This window comes from Lactuca sativa, chromosome 4 (genome assembly GCF_002870075.4).
Source record: "Lactuca sativa cultivar Salinas chromosome 4, Lsat_Salinas_v11, whole genome shotgun sequence".
In the NCBI taxonomy this organism is placed as follows: Eukaryota; Viridiplantae; Streptophyta; class Magnoliopsida; order Asterales; family Asteraceae; genus Lactuca; species Lactuca sativa.
The window spans coordinates 53,863,222-53,886,745 of record NC_056626.2 but is presented as its reverse complement, the minus strand read 5'-3'; the positions used below and the strand labels follow the sequence as shown (position 1 = coordinate 53,886,745).

At 30.7% G+C, this 23,524-nt stretch overlaps 1 protein-coding gene across 5 annotated transcripts; it reads right to left on the bottom strand.

Moving 5' to 3' along the window:
- Positions 1 to 11,379: 11,379 nt before the first annotated feature.
- On the bottom strand, positions 11,380 to 14,672 carry LOC111876784 (common plant regulatory factor 1). 5 transcript variants are annotated; one of them, XM_023873360.3, is made up of 13 exons: positions 14,565 to 14,671; positions 13,989 to 14,365; positions 13,538 to 13,699; positions 13,388 to 13,450; positions 13,199 to 13,294; positions 13,025 to 13,093; positions 12,803 to 12,933; positions 12,684 to 12,732; positions 12,533 to 12,581; positions 12,343 to 12,449; positions 12,174 to 12,251; positions 11,958 to 12,083; positions 11,380 to 11,871 (listed from the first exon to the last, which is right to left on the bottom strand). In XM_023873360.3, the coding sequence occupies exons 3-13, from the start codon at positions 13,598 to 13,600 to the stop codon at positions 11,641 to 11,643; spliced, it is 1,062 nt and encodes a 353-aa protein (XP_023729128.1). In that variant the 5' UTR covers positions 13,601 to 13,699; positions 13,989 to 14,365; positions 14,565 to 14,671; the 3' UTR covers positions 11,380 to 11,640. The 5 variants fall into 5 exon arrangements, with proteins under 5 accessions (XP_023729128.1, XP_023729126.1, XP_052626216.1 ...); XM_023873358.3 differs by lacking the exon at positions 13,989 to 14,365 and having other exon boundaries at positions 14,565 to 14,672; XM_052770256.1 differs by lacking the exon at positions 13,989 to 14,365 and having other exon boundaries at positions 13,538 to 13,662; positions 14,565 to 14,583.
- Positions 14,673 to 23,524: the final 8,852 nt, after the last annotated feature.

The window sequence follows — 23,524 nt, the reverse complement described above, 5'->3', positions numbered from 1 at the left end:
AGTTTTATGATTCTTAAATGTGACTTTTCATATAACTTGATGACAAGTTACAAAAACACATTTTAGAATCAATTCTTAGATTAATTTGGATTAAAACCAACTATCACATAATTTTATTCATTAATCTAAATTCACTCATAAAACAAGGTAACACAAAAAAACTTTTGGTGATCCATAACTTATTCTTAAGTTATGGAATCCTTTAAAACATTAACACCAAATTTTGTAACTCCAAAAAAACTTTGAATCAAATTTTTTTTTTTTTTAAAACCTTTTCATATCCATAACTTATGGAGGTTTCAAAAAATAAAACTCTTTAGATCAAACTTTTAAAACTAATAAAATAATCATATTATTTTATCTTTTATTAAATTTGACCTAATTCAACTCATAAAGCAAATTATTCAAATTTTACAAATAATTAGTTTTTCACAAGAACAAGTAATTATCTTAAAATTTGACAAACTTCATGTTTTTTTTTTCAACTTTGAAAATAAAATATTTGCATCAATATAACAGAAAACAACCCGTGGCTCTGATACCATTGTTGGGTTTTGAGCATTCTAACACTTCCTAAGTGTACATGCAACCCTAAATACCTTGGATCTATGTTTTCTCTATTATACATGCAAATAAGAACATCCAAGGTATTATCCTAATCTAGCATACAAAAACTATGACTATAGCAAGACAGAATACATACCTCTTTGATGTGGAAAGTCTTCATGAAGCTTGAGTGCCTAGTGCCCCAAGTGTGACACCTCAAATGGAATCACAATCATCAAAACACTTGGAATGATTTGAGAGAATTCTACACTCATCAAAATCGGCTAGCCCTTTCTTCACTATATCTAGTGGCCGATTTTTCCTCAATAATAAGATGCTTATATAGTTACACAATTAGGGTAAACTCTTAATTGTCATGGCTTTCCATTTCCTTGGATCCATGGGTACAAATACACCATGGAGCATCCATGGACCATCCTATGGGTTTTAGCCCAACTTGATTATCCATGGAGCATTAGCCCATTATACAAGTATGGATGATTTACACAATCAACCCATATATTTAATTAGTCTTCTTTTGATCACTTAATTAATCCTAGATTAATTCTTGATCAATACTAATTAAATAATCTTATTATTCTTATTATTAATATACTAGAACTTATAATATATTAATAACCATAAGTGTCTTATTTCTCTCATTCAAGTGCATGATGGTATGCAACCCAAATGGACCATGCCGGGTCGGGTCAAGTCTTACCAATTATAGTTATGGACTTAGACATTAATCCAACATTTAGACTGTAGGGCGATCTGGTTATAGGAGTCATACTAGGTTCTAAGTTTGTTCACATGCCAATGCGATTACTCGTAGTCTTGGGCAGTCTCTGTCCTGAAGTTCATATTAGAATTCCTACATGGTTCAACGATCACAATCTCGTGTATACGATTCGTATATAATTAAGATTGAAAAGGTAGTCAAATAACTGATTCTTCTTTATGCTTACATCCCATCGAGGACAAAGAAGTTAAAGTGGAATCCTCAATTCTAAACCTGTAGAACCTTGATTATATATCACCCTATGTATACATTCTTCAGTGATAGATCAACCGTATGAATCTTTGGATTGAACTTGACGTATTGCACGAGTGATACTGCGGGGATTTCTTCGGAAAGGAAAAGAACTATGAGGTACTCCATGCATGAGTACTTCGGTGTTCTGATATGACGGCTTCGCTGGAAAGGCGATCTCGAAGAAAGAGATGTACGTATGAAGCTGGTATGGTGCGGATCAAATCGAACCTAGTTGTATGATAATGTCGGAATCATAAGGAAAATTAAAGACATTAGATTTGAACATAAGGCGTTACAGACAAACACAACCGTGCAACCATCAACAGAGTTACAATACTTTAGACTTACTACAAGACCATTTCTGCGAATGAGGTATACTACAAAAGACAAGTATACGCAGCACGAGCATCCCTATACCGACAGGATCTCGCAAAAGGTAAGACTCTAGTTGCACTAGTTCTGGATAGTTTATAAGTCTATTACAACGAAACGCCTAAATTACATTAACGCGGTTCCGGAGCAGGTTCTCCTGCAGCTGTGATCCTAAGAATCTTCCCGTCTGCGCCAGAGTTCTTTGCTATAGGGCCATCCTTCTTGAAGCTCCCTATCTCACCGCATTGGTGGCATAACTGGCTAGTACTAGCATTGGTGGCGGGAGTGCGGTGTTTAGCCAGTGTTATGTGGACACGAGTGCCTTCCTCATTACTCCACCTTGGAAATTGCTTCCTAAAGCATTCTGCAGGAGTTGCCACTTGTTGATGTGGCATGGCAAGTCTTTGGGCTCTCTTGCGCTCCTTTTGGGCTTGACGATATCGTCTCTTCTTTTCAATCTTACGCCTTTGCAAGTCGCTGACTGTTTCCATTTGTTGGTTTCCCGGTTTGGTACCACCATCAGAATTTTCGACTCCTTTGCCAATCTTGCTTGTGTTTCCGGAGTTGATGTGTATAAGGAAAGTTGTCACAGCAGCTGCTACTGCAGCTTGTAATGTAGCGGCGTCGATATGAAGGATAAGGGTTTCGTGGCTCGGCTGATTGTTTCCAGATGACGACATGATTCTGAAACACGAAAGATAAGGATTTTGTGAGCGATTCTAGTTGACCCTAGATGTACTTCGATTGCTCAAGAAAATACTAAGAGTATGTTCTCGAAAGTTTGACCTACATCCCTATGATGCAATCCTAGCACGGAATGGAAGTGTGTTCGCGAAGGTTTGACCTACATCCCTATGATGCAGTCCTAGTACTGAGTGGAAGTGAGTTCATAGAATGGTCTCAAGACGTTTGTCGTTCAAGCCGAGGTATCGTTGGTTGGTGAGTAACATGATCCAACCACTAAAAGAGACTTGGAAAGGTCTCCGGAGCTAGATTACTATATTCCAATGCCTTGACTAAAGCATGTTTCAGATAGACTCCAATGAAAGTATGATAAGAGTACTTGAATAAAAAATGACACAGAAGTTAGCCGACTGTCAATATCTTTGATATTCATGACATAAAAGTTCGGGAAAATGACCTTGTAAAAGGTCTTACATCATATCCAAAGGAGATAGTTCTTGACAGAATAAATACCTAACTAAAGTACTCACAATACAAGATAGTTTCATAGAAAATGTCACATCGGGCATAGATAGAAAACGATTCCTTTCTAACAAGGAAAATAAAGTAAAGCATCTACTACTGGCGACGGTCATCCCTCTGGTGAACTCTCAGTTCAGCCAGTTGGCGTTCCACATCAAGTAGGTGTCTTTCATACCCCCTCTGGCGTACGCGGAGTTCTATGACTTCGGCTTGTGATTCAGCCAGTGCTTGTAGTAGGGTTTCATGGTCTCTCTGAGATCTCTCACGAGCATCTTCTAGACGAATGGTGCGGAGGGTATGCATTCTCGCATCGGCGACAACTTCGGTGATCTGATGTAGGGTTGTCCTGCCTTGAATATCATTTCGGGCCACTCTGCGGACCAAGATTGGCAAGATTCTGTCTGCTGAGCCCCCATTGCTTAGGTCATAAAAGCTCCGGTCACCATTAAATGGCATGGGCCGATCTTGTCCTTGGCTCCATGTTTCCAAACATTCCACCCACTCAGGCGTCGGGCCATAAAAAGTCGAACGAGGGTTAGGAATTGGAACGGGAGTTGCCTGGGGTAGGTTCTCAACCTCGGGTTCGGAGTTAGCACCGTCCGAAAGGTCTTCATCATGGTGATCATTCACAGGTATAGGGTGATCATTCGCTGGTTCTTCTTCAAACCATCCAGCAATGACCTCATTCGGAAGGTACTGGTTGCCGTGAGGATGGAGTCCAGCCATGTTATCTATGCGAGAATTGGGGTAAGAAAATAATTATTAGACGAACTATCTAGATAATTATTTAGAAAATCTTCATTATTTACATCACTATTTGTGAAGTGCATACCAGTTATATGTAATCGAAACAGGATAGGCCTTCGAATAAGTGACCTTAACTCCAAATTCACACAGAATAAGGGTAAAGTAAAATTTTCACAGATTCTACGTCTATAACATCCTAGTTACATATAGCCTTAGTGTATCCACTTAGCAACTATCAACTTAGTAATGAAGATCCTATTTTAGTTCTCAAGTATAAAGTGCTTATAGTAACACCAAATTAATACTCCTATAGTATTTTAAGTTTAATGTTATGTTCTACTGTTCTCATTGTGGTATTGTTGGTAAGATTTTAGACTTGTTGCAACCACACAACTACACTTAGGCACATGCTAGTCAACCCTCAGATAATATAGTTGATTAGGCTATATATTCCCAGTTTTGACTATATGTCTCTAAGTCCACCTGTGTTGCCCAACAATGGTAATTCTTTTGTACTGCCCTAGTGACACTGATTTTAGTATGAATGCAGGCACGTATACTTACTTAAATATTTTATTATTTAAAGTATAAACTCTTGGTCAGAGTATTTTTAATCCCTATGTATTTATAGTTAGTAAATCTTTTATGGGTTGATATACTTAATTCACTATAAACAATGCTCTGATACCAATCTGTCACACCCTAAAACCATGAACGGCGGAAACGTTCTGGGGTGGAGGACGTCATGTATAATATCACAACAATGAAAAGTAGTAAACAAGCAACAACATTATCCATTGCATTAATAATATAATTTTAATACAAGTGTATTCTGTCAAATTATAATAGACACTAAAGTATAAATCAAAATGAAAGATGAGTCTTGAACGAGCACCATCTTCTCTAAACCTTGCATCGGTACCTGTCTATGGTTGACCTGAGGATACAAGTTATTTTGAAAGAGAGTATCGGCTTTAAAGCTGGTGAGATCATAAGTATTTTAGTGTCTTAATTTGTAAGTAAGTATTTGAAATGTATATGAACTGTACGTATGAAAATGTTTTGAATGATCCTAGGAAACCATATGTTTCCTACTAAACATATCCTTCTACCAAGGCATCTAGTGTCTGTGTGTGTCTCTTGTAAGAGTGTGTATTTTCCCAAATCTGACTACCATTAACCAAAAATATAGCTTCTACATTACCGTGCGTCGTGTGAATGTTCACTAAGTGAATGTAATGGGAAAATGGAATAGTACTATGGTGTAGTATCGAATAACTACAACCGTACTAACTACCTTAAGTCTATTGTAATCTTATAACTATTGTAGTATTTGTAATAAGTGACTACTTCTGTACTAATATTGCCTTATTTGAGGGATAAGGCATGATGTGATGGCTAGATCCCAGGCTAGACGCTCCCCTGTCAAAGGGATTTTAGGACCCTTACACGACCCCTGCATATTTGCACGTCGTGAACATCCACATTACTATGATCATGTATACCCAATATAACTATCACAATGCGTTGCGATTCATTGGTATAGTTAGATCCTGAACTCGTTCCATGCTATAGCACCTAGTGATGACTGTCCTATCATCGCATAGGATTTATGTAAAAGTATATGAATGTATGCCTTTGCTACCCAAAGGTACTGAACTGACTGAAAGGAACTATTATGTCCATATATGTACACATGATATATAACTAATATTTAAACGACCTTCGGACAGATACCTGATATCCCACCAGACCATATCTCAAGCGCGAAAAGGAAATAAGGTGGATAGCCTTCCTAAGTCCTTTAAACATTACTTATATAACTATACATATATAGGCATGCTTATAATAGGGTCTCTATATAAACGTATCTATGTAAATGTACTCGTGTAAATGTAATCATGTAAACATATCTATGTAATAGTATAGTAATGTACTGAAATGTTCTGCGTGTGCTAGCTGTAACTTGTGTTCTCTCTCTATCTAGCAAGTATTGACTCGTGAATGAACTGACTCTTTGTATGATATCGTGTTCTAGTAATAGTTCTAGTATCTTCCTGAACTACCCCTATGGTAGCTTACTAGTAATGTAACTGGTACGTATGAACATGGACGTATACCATTGCTACCCAAGGGTATTGAATGAACTGGAAGAACCTTTATGACTATATATGTATACATGATATATAACTAATATTTAAACGACCTTTGGACGGGTACCCGATATCCCACCAGACCACATCTCAAGCGCGAAAAGGAAATAGGGTGGATAACCTTCCTTAGTCCTTTAAACATTTCTTATATAACTATACATATATAAGCATGCAATTGACAATATAAAAGCATAAATTAAGTTTTGTAAAACCTTTGAACATAATTATTATCTAAGAAAAGATCGACTTGATGTCAATCTATAACACGAGTTGAAAGCATGGGTTTGATAAAACAGTTTAAGTATAAAGAAACATTTGTTTGAAACACAATTGTAAATGAGTTTGAAATGAAACATACAGAGTAAAATGAACAGTTTAATAAGGAGTTTTAAACATATAAAATGTTTATGAAAATCATTTGAAGGAAACTGTTTGGTAAAACAGCTAATGAGTAGTAAATCATTTGAATGTCGCTTATTAATCACGTGTGATTGATATAATAAATAGCATGATTCTACTTTTATCCCTCCCCATAAAACATTTAAAAACATTTAAAACATTGATTAAGGGGTATGAACTCACCTGTAGTGAGTGGTACGAATGAACTGAAGACGTAGGATTGCTAGGTGTCAAGTGAAGTCTTGAACACACTCTATGATCCTAGTTAACATATAATATCACATATATGTATCAAATTAGTCTATAAAAAACTAATAAACAAGTCAAGACACCCTAGGACATGCTAAACACCTTTATTAAGTGTTATTAGCCTCTAGGATTGCATCTAAGTGTTGTAGGGAAAAGCTATTGTGTGTAGGGTTCAAGGAAAACTCCATAATGGAGTTCACGGCCCTAATGTCACCAACTAATGAGTTTACGGCCGTAAGCTCATACTTACATGACCAATTGATGTTTGAGGCTCTATAAGACCCTAAGAAGCATTTCTACTTAATGACATGGTCTTTGGAAGAGTTTAGGGCATCATATAACTCCTTTTTAGGAGTTCACGGCCCTGGGACCAAACCCCTTGGAGATTACGGCCGTAATCTCCCATGGAAAGGGTGTTTTGGTGTTTTCAAGTTCCTAACTTAACTAGGAATAAATCTAGGCTAGTGTTCAAGGCTTAAGGAGAGTTTAAAGCACCTTTTGGCCCTATTGTTTGGAGTTCACGACCCTGGAACTTCTTGGGCCGTGAAAACCTTACTCTTGGTGTTCTAAGGGTGTTTTCTAGTCCTAAACACATTAGGGTACAAGTCTAAACTAGTTTCATTGCAATAGGAAGGGACTAGGGCATCATTTGACCCCTAAAGAAGGGTTTACGGTCCAAGATGTTCTTGGGCCGTAAACTCTTTAGTCCTTATGTTTTCCTATGAATTCTAGTGTTTTAAGCACATAAGAAGCTTTACAATACCACTAGATAGAAGTACTCACTTTCCGGGACGAAAGTCCGAAGATCCTTGAGAGAGAATTCGGCTTTTCTCTAGTTGGAAATGGAACTAATGAATAAATATGGCTCATAATCCTATATATTGTCCTGGGATTTTTGGCAGAAAATATTTTATTCACGCAATGAACTCTAATATCATAGAGTTTTGGAATAACAGAGTTGCACAATACCCTAGTGCATCCACTCTCCTGATATCTCCTTAAGTGTAAACCTTAAATACTCAAACTTATACCAAAAGTCTGGAAATTTACTGCAACTGTTCTAATCTTCTACCGACTTGATATGGTTTGTACAGAATGGAAATTTCGGGTTGTCACAGCCATTATGTGAGTTGCATGGTTGTAGAACTCGGTACTCAATACCTACTCGGCCGACTACCGAGTAGCGAGTACTCGGTAATTCATATAGAAATATTTTTTGGGAAATTATATATGTCAAAATCATAAGTTAAAACCATAAGTTGAATGAAATCTATAACAAAAATAGATACATGTGAATACACAAAAACTAAAAAAACAAACAATGGTCCCACTTCGTGAATAATTATTGAAAATTTAAGATATACATGTAGTAATAATCACATATATGTGCATTAAATAATAAATCATTAATTATACTATACATATTAATCAGCGAGTTGTCCGAGTTTTACAACAATGCTCGCTTCAATAAGGGGCGGATTAGGGAGTACTCGGATTTTGTAACTCGTCTCGGTAAGGGGCCGAGTAGCAAGTACTCGGACAAATCGGCGAGTTTTACAACATTGGTGAGTTGGGTGGGGCCCATTGCATATGATATTTGTATGTGGTTATGAGTTTTGGTTAATCGGTGCTAGAGTCGGGGATTGTATGTAGATGCATTGTATATATAGTGGAATATGTGATATATTGGAGAACTCACTAAGCTTTATGCTTATAATTGTGGATTAAACATTTTGTAGGTTGTTCATGAGAAGAGTTCGGATAGACTGTACACGCGCATCAAAGATATTTGTTTCTACAGTTTTGTGAACTTAACTCCGATAATGTATGGTTTTCAATCAATCAAATATTATCCAATGTTTTTTGAAACAAAGTTTTAAATTGGTCAATCTATTTCAAAATGAAAAATCTTTTTCTAAATTTTGAGACGACACACCAATAGTATTAGATGTATTGAAAAAGGAAATCTCCAGAAAAATCCTAAAATTTTAGTCCAATTTATGAAAAAGTCTCAAACTAAATTTTGTTTATAGAAAAGCACAAAATACCAGCTAAAACTTCGAAAAACCCTTTTTGGCCGGTTTCATAGATTTAGCCGGTATTCTGTCCTTTTTTGTTAGCTTGCTCAAAATATTATGATTTTTTTGAAAATTATCCGATAACCAAATATTAAGATTTTTCTAAAAATTACTATGGAATTAATGGATATTATTATTAACAAATCATTTATAAACATAACAAATATTTTTTATTATAAACAAAGGAAATACATTTGTTTCTAATTTTTAGGAATAGAATGGTCGACTAGGTCTATTGTTTGTTGACCACTTCAAATTTCTTATGTTCCTCCTATGTATCGTTGTGTGTGTCATAGCGAGATATACTATGTACGTTTCTTCAATTAAATAAAATAGTTTATAATATTTATTAATACACAATCAATAAGTGTTTCTATTAGGTGTGGTGTTATAGGATCCCATATTATTAGAAAATATCATTACATAATGATTCTTAAACATATAGATATTTCATTATGTTCTTTAACCTAAATACCACCTAATCTCCATACATTATTGAGTAACAACCATCAAATTACACACATAGTGAAAAATAAACTTTGAATGACAATTTAAATAGATAATCACCCTATACTTATTTCCATATAAACTATCATTCACGATTCACTTTTTCACATTTGATAGATGTGTGTTAGCCTATGGTTGCTATCGTGTGATGTATGGATATTGGATGGTAGTTAGGTTAAACAACATAAGAGGAACACCAACCTTAGAGGAACACTCACTAAGTACATCTCACCATCATACCTACAACGATGCATAGGAGGAACGTAGAGAGTTTGATGTGGTCAATACGTAATAGAGGAGTACTTAGACCATCCATTTATTCCTAGAAATTAGCAACAAATGTATTTCTTTTTATAATAATAATATTTTTTATTTTTATAAATGATTTGTTAATAATAATATTCATTAATTCCATAGTAATTTTCAAAAAAATCATAATATTTTGGTTATCAGGTAGTTTCCGGAAAAGTACCAAAATTGTAAACAAACTAACGAAAAAAGATAGAATACCGGCTAAATCTGCAAAACCGGCCGAAAAAGGTTTTTTCGAAGTTTTAACCGGTATTCTGTGCTTTTCTGTAAACAAAATTTAGTTTGCAGCTTTATCATAAATTGGACTAAAATTTTAAAATTTTTCTGAAGATTTTTCTATTGAAAAAATATTTCTTTCTTATGTGGTTGAGGGTTCGATTCATATAGTGAACAAAAGGTTTAGAACTAAAAATATGTTTAATAGTTGTGTGTATCTTGTTTTGTTTTGTTTTTTAAACTACCACAATTTTATTAAAATTTTATTTTTATAATAAAATTTTGAATATTTAATTTTGTTATTTTCCTGAAAACCATCTTTAACCATTAATAATTTGGACAAATTCGTAGTTTGATTTACACAGAAAGATTTTGTTTTTATTATTTTATCCACTGTATGTGTGTTTTTATATTTATAATAAAAAATAAAATAAAATAAAAAAATAAAAATAAATAAAAAAATAAAAAAAACCTATTACATAGATATTGAATTCTATAAAACCAAGAGATTTTGGAAATTCTTTGGAATAAATATTCTTTTCGATTTAATCATCAAAAGTTAAAAAAATAAAAATTAAAAAAAAAAAAAAAAAAAAAAATTAACAAAAAACTATCTTTAACCGAAACATAATCTTTTGTTTGTTATTTGCAATTATTATTTTTTTTTTTGAAAAATATATAAACTTTTAATGGTTAAACACTTAAACTAAAAAAAAATCATAACTACAATGGATTTTTTTTTAAAGAATTGTAGGTAATACTATTTGCTAAGGCCGCTTTTAACCTACCAGGCTACCACCGTCATCTTATCTCAAACTTGGTACTTGGCCCGTTTGAGAAAAAGCCGAAAGAAGCCTTCCTTGTATATCAACAAAGTTTCTAGTGTTCAAAATTCCACACAGAGACCCCACATTTGCTAATCAAACACCCACGATAATCCCCCACCTTAGCACGTATATTTTGATAATTCCAAGAAACACTATACAAACATGCATAAAGACTTGGAACTTTTTTTATGTTGACTTAATGAGAACATACATCACCATATCAGATTTTAGAGTAAATTACTGAAATCGTCCCCTATGATTTGGTCAAAATTTCGCGTTTGGTCCGTAACTTTTCTTTTGCACTCGGATCGTCCATGTGGTTTGATTTTGTTGCATTCTTCGTCCCTTACATACATAAAATTAGGGACCAAATGTGCAATTTTGATCAAACCATAGGGACGAAAAACGCAACGAAATCAAACCATAGGAACGATCCGAGTGCAAAAAAAAATTTAGAGACAAAACGTGAAATTTTAACCAAACCATAGGGACGATTTTAGAAATTTACTCCAGATTTTTTTTACTGAATAAAACAAAATAAATTAAATGATTATTCATCAATTTAATGCTAGGGGAGTTGGAAGAAAAAAATAACAAAGTCGAATGCATCAAGGGTTTCGTTTTAATACATTAAGCCAGGACTTATGGCTTAACCCTTTAAGTCATTACATCCATATTAAGTAAAAAATTCTTGTTTTTGGTAATTTCCTAAAGCATTCAACCAACATATCTTATATCTTACACAAACCATGTATATAGATTAATATTAGGTTAACTAATTACAACTTCCAAGCAGACTCTGAAAACCAAAATTACGTTTCAGTTTGCTGCACAAATTTCTAAAACTCACTCACACTTCCTGTTTAAGATAATAACATTAATTCTCTCTACTCAACTGTTAGTACTAATTTCATCACATAAATACACCCAAATTACACAATTAACTTTTAACAATTAAAACACAAAAGACATTAATTATAATCTTTTGTGGGTTATCCTGCAGCAACTGCGTCAGCCCTGGGACTAGCATCCAAAAGCTGACGCAGTGTTGCACCTGAACCAACAGTATCAGTATCAGTATCAGTATCAGTATCAGTATCAGTACCGGTACCAGAACCATTATCGACTCTGGAAAGAAGGTTAGCAGTGCTCAGAGTCAAACCCTTTTTGTCTAGCCTTGGGTCTTCTGTGTCTTGTTCAATTTGTGACTTTTTGAGTTTTTCCTGTAACACAAGAACCACATTATATTTCAATTTTTCGTATTATTTAATAATAATAAGATTAGGGAATTTTCGTTTTTCACAAGTACCATTAATTTAGCGTTTTGAAGCTTCAGATTTGATGAATTAACAGTTAATCGGTTAATCTCGGATTTGAGTGTCAAATTTTCATTGGTGAGAGATTCAACTCTTGTTCCAAGTTCTTCTGCTTCAGCCTGAATAATTCATTTATTTAAATTACAACAATAAAAATTGTATTATAAGAATAATAATAATAATAATATAAAAAAAAGTTTCTTTTTTACCTGTTTCCTTAAGCGTGACCTCCTGGCAGATTCACGGTTAGACTGTTTTCTTCTCTCCCTTTTCAATTCTCTCTCATTCTAGACATAAATCACAAACAAAAACTTATATTTTTTTATTTTTTTTAAAAAAAATGTTTGGATAATTTTAAATTTATAGAAACAAAAATACCTGAAACATGGTAACATTAGGTGGAGCAACAGTAATACTTTTTACTTTCTTTAAGCTTCCATTTTCATTGGTGGAAGGAAGTTGGTCATCAGTCTTGCCAATTTCAGCTAGTAGAATAAAAATATAATATTTTAAATAATATTTATAACCCTAAAAATAATTTAAAAATCAAGTGGAAAATGAAACTTACAACTTGTAGATGATCCACCACGGCTTCTTTTCTGACCACTTTTAGCTCCCTGAAAGTAACATGAAAGAATTTTTAAACATCATTTACTATAAAGGAATTGTACAATTTATTTTACAACTTACAAGTTTTTATTTTATTATTATTATTATACCTCTGTTGTATTTCCATCACTTCCTTCACTAGAACCTTCAGTCTCCCCACTGTTTAAAGATTATAAAGATTTAATCTTTAATGATTTTAGATCTGATAAAATATATAATATTTGAATACCTGTGAGAGATTCCATTTTCATTCCCTATTGACATTGCCAACCCATCAAATCCTTTCAATTTCTTAATCAATCCACGATCTGAATTCCCTGATGACTTGGCAGGAGAGTCAACATGCATAGGACTTGCAGCCTGTTTTAAATTGTATATAAATTTCAATGAAATTTATATAAAAATGTTTATAAGAGTTAAATACTTATACTTAAATTTAATACAAACTTACAACAGTAACTCCTGGATGTGCATAAACACCTGCATGTGGATACATTGCAGCATAAGGTGGCATCATATGCTGAAGAACCACAAGTCAACAAAAAAAAGTCAACCGTATAATCTTCATTATTCAAGTTTCAATATATTCAAAGAAAAAGAAATTCATGGTGGAAATTTTGAATACCTGTAATGGGCCCCACATGTAAGGTGGAGGTGTATGACCAGATGTAACACTTGAGTTGAAGTAATGTGGGATAGCCATTCTTCGGCCATAGTAAGCCTGCAAAAATAATCGATTTTTATTAATTTCAAAAGATTAATTTTAGTTCAGTTATAATAATTATTATTATTATTATTAATTAATATAATAAACCTGCATGGCTCCCCAATCAGGATACACATGACTGGTCTGCTGCTGCTGTTGCTGCTCCTGCTCCTGATCACAAGTTAAAATTAATAATTTTTTATGATTATAATAATTGAAAATCAAAATGTAAGATCCAAATGTTGTTTTGCATCTTACTTGAGGGGGTGAAGAAGATGTAACTTCGGGCTTACAATTCTTTGCTTCTTCACAGTTCGCCATGGTCAAACAAACACCTTAAACTGATTCCAAGATGATGTTGACCTTTCAATGATCGGAGCTATCTATATGATTTGTTTTGTTAAATACTTGATGACTCGGCTGCAGATGAAGAGATCATATGAATAAACAATAAGATCGTAAAAATACATAGGGGAAAACTTACATCTCCTAGGGTTAGAACGTGGTAATTACTCGATCTATATTCATATCAAGTTTATCTCTTGAATTATCTAATACGTGTGTTTCAAATTGGAATCGGATCAAAAACTGGATCGTGTTTATTCCAACTTCAATTACTCCCCCCAAACCAACAAGTTATCACTTTATAAATCTATGATCTCGACCTAAAGCAAAAAGGGGGAAAGAAAAAAGGAAAAAGAAAAGGTACAGGTTGTTTGATTTGTTGTCCTTCTCCTCTGATCCACATCTGAAGACGATAAAGTAAAACAACCCACCCAGATTTACTAATCTGGCAATCCAGGATGAACTAGTAACTGATATACAAAAGAATCCTCGTATTTACACTCCAAAAAGTAAAATAGAAATTAAATATATAAAAATATTTAAAACATCAATTGAAAAAATAGTCAATACTATAATCGGAAGCTTCGAAAAAGAAAGTTGGTTTATATCTACGCAATGTTTTCAGTAATTTCAGATACTCGTTCTAATTGTAAAGTTTAAATAAAATTTAGTTCTCGCTGTGCTTATTTGCTCGAATTCTTCAGTTTGATCTCTCTGTATGCATAGATTTCTCATCAAATCCTATGCGTAAGCAACTAAAAATCATAATTAGAGCTAAATCAACGAAAAAACAACAGAAAACGAAAATTCTACTCCGAACGTTTGAAAAAACATAAAAATTCAAGTAATTATGATCGAAATTACTAAATTTGCAAGTGAATTGTGTAACAACAAAGGGTTTAGAAGTATGGATCAAGTAAAGCTCAGAATTTAGAGATACCTGAGTTATATGAAAATCTGCTGCATTTTGTTTCTCTCTCTAAAACGAGGGAGGGAAGAAGTGTGGGCTTTTTGCAGGATGTAGAGAGGGACAAGGCAACATTCCACGTCACAATACACGTGTTCTTGGGTTATACTAAAAAATCTGGAATACAAATAGTGAAATTTTTTTAATCAAACTGTTCAAATTTCAAAAATTAAAATGCTCATTAATCTTTTATTTAAAAAAAGAGAAATTGCACTAAAAAACTTTAAATTTGTCATTTTTAATGGATTTATCGTAATATTGATTTTTGAAAAAATATTCTAAACTTTAGAACTTTTTACATTTTTGCATTTTTCAGGTGGTTAATCATTTTTCTTAACGACAAATCTAATTTACTCATAAATTAAGTATAATTTCATTTATGTGGCAAACAAGAGTTGAACATTTTAACTCAAAAAAAAAAAATATACAACATTTGATACCGTTAGATTAGAAGACTTTTGATCAGATTAATAATCATTTCGTTGGTAACCTTATGCTAATGTGGCTTTCACGTCTTTTGTTTTTAACCGGAAATATAGACTGGTGAATTTTCCCTATCTGTTGTTTGTTGTAAAACTAGGGGATGAATTCCCAGTAGAAACCTAGAAAGGATTAAAACGGTGTTATTAGTTTTGAAATCAAATAATAAAAGTGTATGAGTTTGTATATATTCAGAGACGGCTACTTTACAATGTTTTTCACCAATTCATCTACACTTTTAGTATATAAGAGATTTGCTTTGTTGTTTTCCTTTTCTTTTCTTATTTTGAAAAATTATATTTTTGAAAAAAAAAACTTAGGTTTTAGAAAAATATAAAAATTGTTAAACAAAAATAGTGATAGTTTTTAAATCTTTTTTAAACAAAATTTGAATATTGATGCAAAAAAATAAGCATGTACAATATAAACTTTATAAAAGAAATTAGTTTAATCTTACATAACAAAGGAATTTTTATATGAAGATGAACATATAAAAAACTGATTTGTTATATACAAGTATACATTCAGAAAATCGAATACGTAAAATGAATAGGATAGCAATTTTATACTAATAAATCACTAATGTGTAAAAGGAAAATTTTAAAAAAACAAAGATGTGAAAACCGAAAAATCTTATTAAAACCATCTATAAAAAATGAGCATGTAAAATATAATATTTTTTTATAAAACTAGTTATAAAAAAGCTAAAAACATAATAACCAAATTTGTAAAAAAACTAAAACTTATCTAGAATATGTAAATAGCAAATGATGGGATGATCCTAAATGAATGGCTAAGATTATTTAGTCACGTCATAATTAGCGATGTATTTACACTTTTTGTTGTATAAAATGGAAATTATTATAATACAGATATTACATTATTAACAACCAATTATAAAATCTAATTCATTTAGTGCCACATGTCCTAAGAATATATTATTTTTTTCATGATTAAAACATTCTTTAATTCTAATAAACTTGTTAATCTCTTGTTGTGCCATAAACTTGTCGATCTCCTTATCTACATCATCAATTCACTTTGTTGTCATTTTAATTTTTTTCTTAGTATTCGTTATTATTATGGTTTTTTTTCTCAACCCTACTAAGAGAATTCTTACACGTTTTTTAAGTATCTGAATTTTTTCTGGGCCTTTTTGGTTGTCTACTAAATCATCGTCATCGCTTTAGATATATAATCGATCATCTTAAGTGGTAGTAATCCACGAGATAGAAGTTTGGATGATATGGGCGGACTTCAAGAAATAAATTAAGATTGGAACAACAATAATATTCATCTTCACAACATCAAATATCATCTTCACACGGTGTTTTAACTTGCCTAAATAAACTCGTGTTTATTTGAAAGGTAATGAACTTCTCAATATATATTGACTATCATTTGTGAGAATTTATTGTTATCATGGAATCTTCGAATGACTTGCGGAATGTAATACCCATTCATTGTCCGTACAAGTGTTAGTAGTTATAATAGTGAGAAAGTAAATATCCTTATATTTTTTGTGCCTACTGTCTTCCTACCTATTTTAGATGATGACAAATGTCATTTAATTTAATTTAAATTTGATTGGAATGTTAAATTTATATACTTGTCATCATCTTAAATAAGTAGAAACAAAAGATAGAAAGATATTCAAATTTTCAATAATAATACAACAAAAATCCCAAGCAAATAGTTTGATTATCAGTTAGCCATTTTATAACTGAATTGTTGGTTTAAAATAAATAAATAAACAAATAAATGTATATCTAGCTAATTCACGATCAAGATCCACATGCTTTATGCTTTGTGGTCTTTTATTGATAGTTGGAAATTTTGACTATACAAAAAGAGAAATTAAACATTCTTTTACTTAGGCTGTTATGTTTGGCGTATTAGTTGATAACTGAAAAATTAATTGTTATATGAAAAGCTAGTTGATACCTGAAAAGTTAGCTAATAACAAAATAATATTTGGTAAAATTAATTGATAAGCTGACTAAAATATATAAATTGACATAAAAAAACATTTAAAAGAATGTGTTTTTTATAAGTAATTAAGAATATGTTTGAAACATTTAAAAAAGCTTTTGAAAAACTATTGTACGTAGTTTTTTAAAAAGCTAGTTTATAAGCTACTTTTTGGCTTACCAAACACGATAACTTAAAAAATCTCAAAAAAATCAATTAAGTTTATCAGCTAGCTGTGACGAGCCAGTCATATTTTTATTTTTTTTTTTATCTATCATCCTATCATTTTTAGATGATGACAAGTATAATAAATATTTATTAATTTTATTAAATATAATAAATATCATAATTTTAAATGTATAGAAAAGTTATAGAAGAAAAAAATAAAAGGATATTAAATTTCTCTTACAAAAATATATATTCTTAAAATATAGGTCATTTTTGTTAATAACTTTTTAATAATCCCTATTCTAATAGAAGAATATTTTATTCTCCTTTTGACACGTGTCACCTTATTAGACCTCCTAATTAATGCATATTTTATTTTTCTTTTGTCATGTGTCATTCTATTATGTCTCCTAATTAATACTTACCACTTGTCAACCTATTGATTCTTCATTTCAAATTTTAAATTTCCCACTCTATCTAAATTAAATTAATAACATTAAGGGTTTATGTCATTTTTGATCACTTAACTTTTGGTTTTGTGCTCATTTGATCACTTAACTCCTTTTAAGTTTTAAAATGTCATCCAACTTTTGACTTTGTGCTCATTTAGTCACTTAACTTTTGGTTTGCTCACTTAACTTTTAGATTTGTGCTCATTTAGTCATCTAACTTTTAAAATTGTGCTAATTTAGTCACTGAACTTTTGAAAAAATTTCAAAGTTTAGTGACTAAATGAGCACAATTTTAAAAGTTAGGCGACTAAATGTGATCAAACCAAAAGTTAAGTGACTAAATGAACACATAGCCAAAAGTTTGATGACGTTTTAAAACTTATAAAGAGTTAAGTGACCAAATGAACACAAAACCAAAAGTTATGTGACCAAAAATGACCTAAACTCTAACATGAAAATAAAAATTAAAATAAAATTAATACAAATTATAAAGTGATTAATTTCACATATTTATTTAAATCAATGATTATAATTTTATATAGCTAAACAAATCTTTTAATTAATAATTTATTTAAAATAATTAATTAATAACTTTGAGTTTTTACTATAAAAGTTAAATTAATTTCCTAAATGTTATTCCAAGAGTTATAATTTATAAACTAGTTAATTATTAAAATCAAATTACTTCACACTAGACACACACGTGGAAAGTATCCCGCACACGTGGAAAGTATCCCGTATACGGTGCTGATTGAGCTGTCCAATTCATTACCATGCTGGCTGTCGTGTATTCCTTTTTTTTATTGCCAGGCAGAATTTACAGTTTACCCCCTTCGTTATTTTACTTATTTCGTCCTCAATAATTTTGCCTGATAAAACTTATTTCCTATTTTACATTTCAAAATTTTTTTTACATTTTCAGTTTATTTTATATTTTACTAGGTGTGAAACCCGTGTGTTATACGGGTTGATTAAAAAAAGTTATATATATGAATATATAAAATTTAAATATTTTTTTAAAGAAAACATTAAATATCAAATTGTAAACATTATGTATTTTTTAAAATAAAATTTTAAAATATATATACAAACAAAAAGATGGATAAATAAATAATTCAATTTATATTAATAAAATAAACTACAAAAAAATAAATATATTTTGATCATATAACATTTTTTTTAGTTTGTCAATAAAAAGCAACATAGTTTGATTATTTTTTTATACAGACTATTTTGTCTAAAATAACAATAAACTTTAGAAGAAACATATCAATTTAAAATTATATATATTGGAGGAATCATATTAAAATTTGAAAATATAAGGAAACAAATTAATGACACATTAATTACTTTTTATAACCTAAATATTAGATAGTTAATTAAGAAAATTAAAAATTATTTACATGTGTCCAAATACATAAAAAGTTGACAAGTGGTAAAAAATTATTTATTTATTAGGAAGAATATGGTATTGTGGTATATATATATGACATACTTTCATAAACATACTTTTATACTTTTTAAAGATTGCTAATATATATAAATTTGTTATGATTGTTTCTTTTTAATTTTTAATATTATTTTATACTCTAAATATAATTTAATCACAGTTAACTTTTTAATTTTATTTATTGAAAGGAAATATATTTCGCATCAATTATGAAATTCTTGAAAGTTTATTTGATATTATTTTATATACTTATCATCATTTCATATGGATAAAAAAATAAATAAAATAAAAAGATTTATAGGTATTTAATTTCTCTATTTTTTACTATGTTGATATTTTAAACTTGTCGGCATCAATTTCGTAGGTTGTAGTTAGCATTAAGTTATGACGTAATTGCCGAAAACATAATAAATAACACCAAAAGGGGATAAATTGTGCTGTTTCCATAGTTAAGGGGGTAATAGTGGATAAACGTTATTGGCCGACCAGATAAATAAGCGGGGTGAAGTGAGAAACCACCATTTGTATAGTACACAGGGCAGCGTTGACGATAACACGTGGTCGTTTCAGATTCAATCTGCGCGTCATCAAAACCAGGCCAATCAGGCCATCAGCACGTGGCTGACGTGGTGGCAGCCCCACGGTATTAAATCGAGTCAAGTACTACTACCTCCTTAAAAAATCATCAATCATTTTGTTAAAAAAAAAAAAAAAAAAAAACACTATATTTGCTAAATTCAAAATTTTCGTGCTCTTCTAGAATTTCTTTAATAAATAATCGAATACTTTTTAATTTGCATACAATAAAGATTAGTATTTTTATAAAAATATACATACAAAGGATCGGATAATTATCAACCCTTGTCTAGCCTCACGATATCATTTTACATTTTTACTTCCTTCTAAGACATTTTCTACTCCTCTTATTACCAACCAACTTTGGTTCTTCTCTCCTAAATGTTGCTAATGAAAGTCTTATTTGGACATCCATATCATTTTCTTTAATTTTTTGGTGAGCTGCATCACACCGAACATATTTGTATAGTGACATTTGGTATCATATTAACCAGAATTTGCCATAAATCCACTTCAACATCCTCATTTGTTTATTCAATTATTTCATCTTCCTCTCGTGGTCATTTGATGATACTCTTGTTGTGTACATACCATTTTAACGAAGCGTATACAATTAAAAGTTGTCTAACGTTAACATATCTGAAAACAAATAATTAAAAATACAACACAAAAAGAGACCAACATCTAATTATTTTAACATTCTTAACCTTTTAATATATAATTAATCATAATTTACAAAACTATGTTTTTGCACGTTATATCTAGTTTATTTCTCAACTAGTTAATTTATATTGTCATATTTGGAAGACCAGAAAATAATTTATACTATATATTTTGAAAAAACTATTTATTCGATTATGGGAGAGTTAGGGGAGCAAGTAGGCATCTTTATAGAGCCTAATTTTTTTGGGGGACTAATATATATATATATATATATATATATATATATATATATATATATATATATATATATATATATATATATATATATATATATATATATATATATATATATATATATATATATATATATATATATATATATATATAAAGTGTCATTTGTATTTGTTCTGACTCATCCTAATCATTTGATGATATTTGAATATTTAGGATCGGATTTGTAGACAATTGTTTTAACAAGCTTACAAAGATTTTTAAAAATCAACTCAAATATAACATTTCTTAATTATATTTTTTTGGCAAATAATGTTTCATCTTCAACCAAATTTATTTTTTAAAAACCGATCATAATTTTTTTCTTAACTTTATTTTTAATAAATATTTGATCATAATTAATATTTAGACTGGTAAGACTATGTTTTTGCACGTTGTAACTAATTTATTTTTTAACTAGTTAATTTATATTGTTATATTTGATAAACCAAAAAATAGTTTATAAGTTATATTTAAAAAAAAAAAAACTATTCAGACAATTGTTTTAACGAGCTTATAAGATTTTTAAAAATTATCCCAAAAATACCATTTATTAATTATATTTTTGTTGATAAATAATGTTTGATCTCCAATTTATTTTATTTGTAGCCTATTTTTTACCCAAAAGTATAAATAAATGTTTGAAAAAGAACAAAAAAATATGATGAAAATCACAACGTTACACAAGACCTTTACTCAATCAATTTATAGCCTGAAATTCCAAAATAAGAAACTTTTCAAAAAAATGATGTTACACATAAGTTTTTATAAAATATGTTACTGCGTTTCAAAATTTTATTATATATTTAAAATTTTATAGGAATTCAATACATAAAGATTAAATTTCACAATTATGAATAACTAATATAATTTAATATATAACATGATATTACAAATACTAAATATAACATTTAAATTACAACTAGTAGATAAAAATACACTTGAAATATATAAACATAAAATAAAAAAAATAAAAAAAAGACTAAAATTGACTATTAAAACTTTAACTCCATTTGGTTGATAAAAAGTGTTACTTCCCTTTCAAAATGGAGTGAGAATTACGTTGGGGTTAGAAATGTATTTTGAGTAATACTATTTATTTGTTCTAAAGTGGAGTGAGAATTGGATTGGGGTTAGAAATGATATATTTGGAATAACACTATTTATTACTTCTAAAATGGAGTGAAATTTTTTGAAAATTAAATTGGGGTTAGAAAGGACCGGAAGCAAAAATAAGATATGGAGATGAGTCGGAGGTCCTCTTATTAAAATGATGTGCAATATAACAAATGAGTATAAAACTAATTAAAATATTCGTTAAGTTCAATAGTATTTCTACATAAAAGTTTGATACTTTGGTTTGGTAGTATCGGTAATATTTTTAATACAGTGTAACCATTAATGTAGGAATGAACATTAGAACCGTCGGAATCGAAATCGGGCTGGAACCGAAGCGGAACTGGAATTGGTAACAAGGTCCGGTTACAGGTTCTTCATTTTTATGAAAACTGGTCCCGGTTCTTAAAATCGAAACCGGTTTGACAATTTTTCCGTTTTTTAAAATGTGCATAACTCACTCATTTGAAGTCGGAATTATTTGATTTTTTTTTCAAACATGTAATTTGGAGTTTTATAATTTATTTTTTACTGTACAAACATATGTTTTTGTTAGATATTGAATCAAACACATGTCCTGAAAGAAAGAATATCGCTATTGCGTTTTCTCTATTTCAACATTTTTTTTTGTTTTTTTGAATCTGTCCCATTTTTTTAAATGTACATAACTCATTCATATAACGTCGGAATTACTTAATTTTTTTCTAGCATGTAATTTGGTGTTTGTACTTCATTTTAGATTATAAAAACACATATTTGGTTAGATATTAAATCAGTTATAAACCTCAGAAGACAACATACCAATGTTGTGTATTTTTTGTTTCAACATTTTTTTTGGAATTTGTCCCGCTTTTAAAATGCGCATAACCCATTCATATGAACTCGAATTACTTGATTCTTTTTTCATCATGTAATTAGTGTTTGTACTTCAATTTAAAATGTAAAAAGTCATAATTTGGTTAAATATTGAATCATTTATAAGCTCCGAAAGATAACATATCATCTATAATATTTCAACCGGATATAGTTTGAAAAATAACCGAAAAACCATGACTGGAACCGATGTGTGACATCCCCAAAATCTCGGCCAGAAAAGACCGATTTTTATTTATGCTTATAAAATAATTTCAGAGTAAATCCTTTTTATTTGAAAGAGTTGCGGAATTTGTTCCCAAAAACAAAACGTGATAACACAATGTTTACCAAAGCATTTCATAAAAGAAATGTATTTTCATTATATAATCAAAACTCGGGATGTCATGTTCCGATAAACAGACCAAAAGCATAACGATAACATTACAAGTCATTCAACAAATATATACATATACAGACTTGTAAACAAAACAACTCGATGATTCATCCATCTTATGCCCTTGCGCCACTTCCTGTAATACAAATAAAATTGAGTGGGTCAGGCTTGGGAGCCTGGTGAACATATAGGGTTTTCAACCCATAATAAATAAATTATATTTAATTTCACCAACCAACAATATCCCGATTACCCATTCCCGTTATCCTCACTTTGCGTCCCTAAAACAACATCTATCTCAAGGGACCTAATCTAGGATTTTCATCGGACGGACATTACTGCTAAGGGGTTTCCTCAACAATAGATATCCTAAAGGCAACCATGAGGGGGATAGAGTACACCGGTGAACACATCGTTCACAACACCTACAGGTTATGAACCTGCTAGCGTTCCACAGGACTGTCTAGAAAGAGTCTGTGGTCGTTATCCATACTCCGTTAAATAACTAGATCAACAACAACAACAACATCGAGGCCTC

Coding starts and splice junctions, on each gene's coding strand:
- LOC111876784 (XM_023873358.3), bottom strand. CDS start 13,600: ATGGCGAACTGTGAAGAAGCAAAGAATTGTAAGCCCGAAGTTACATCT. Junction 12,450..12,532: donor TGGTGGATCATCTACAAGTT/GTAAGTTTCATT, acceptor TTATTCTACTAG/CTGAAATTGGCAAGACTGAT. Junction 12,084..12,173: donor GGTCACGCTTAAGGAAACAG/GTAAAAAAGAAA, acceptor TGAATTATTCAG/GCTGAAGCAGAAGAACTTGG.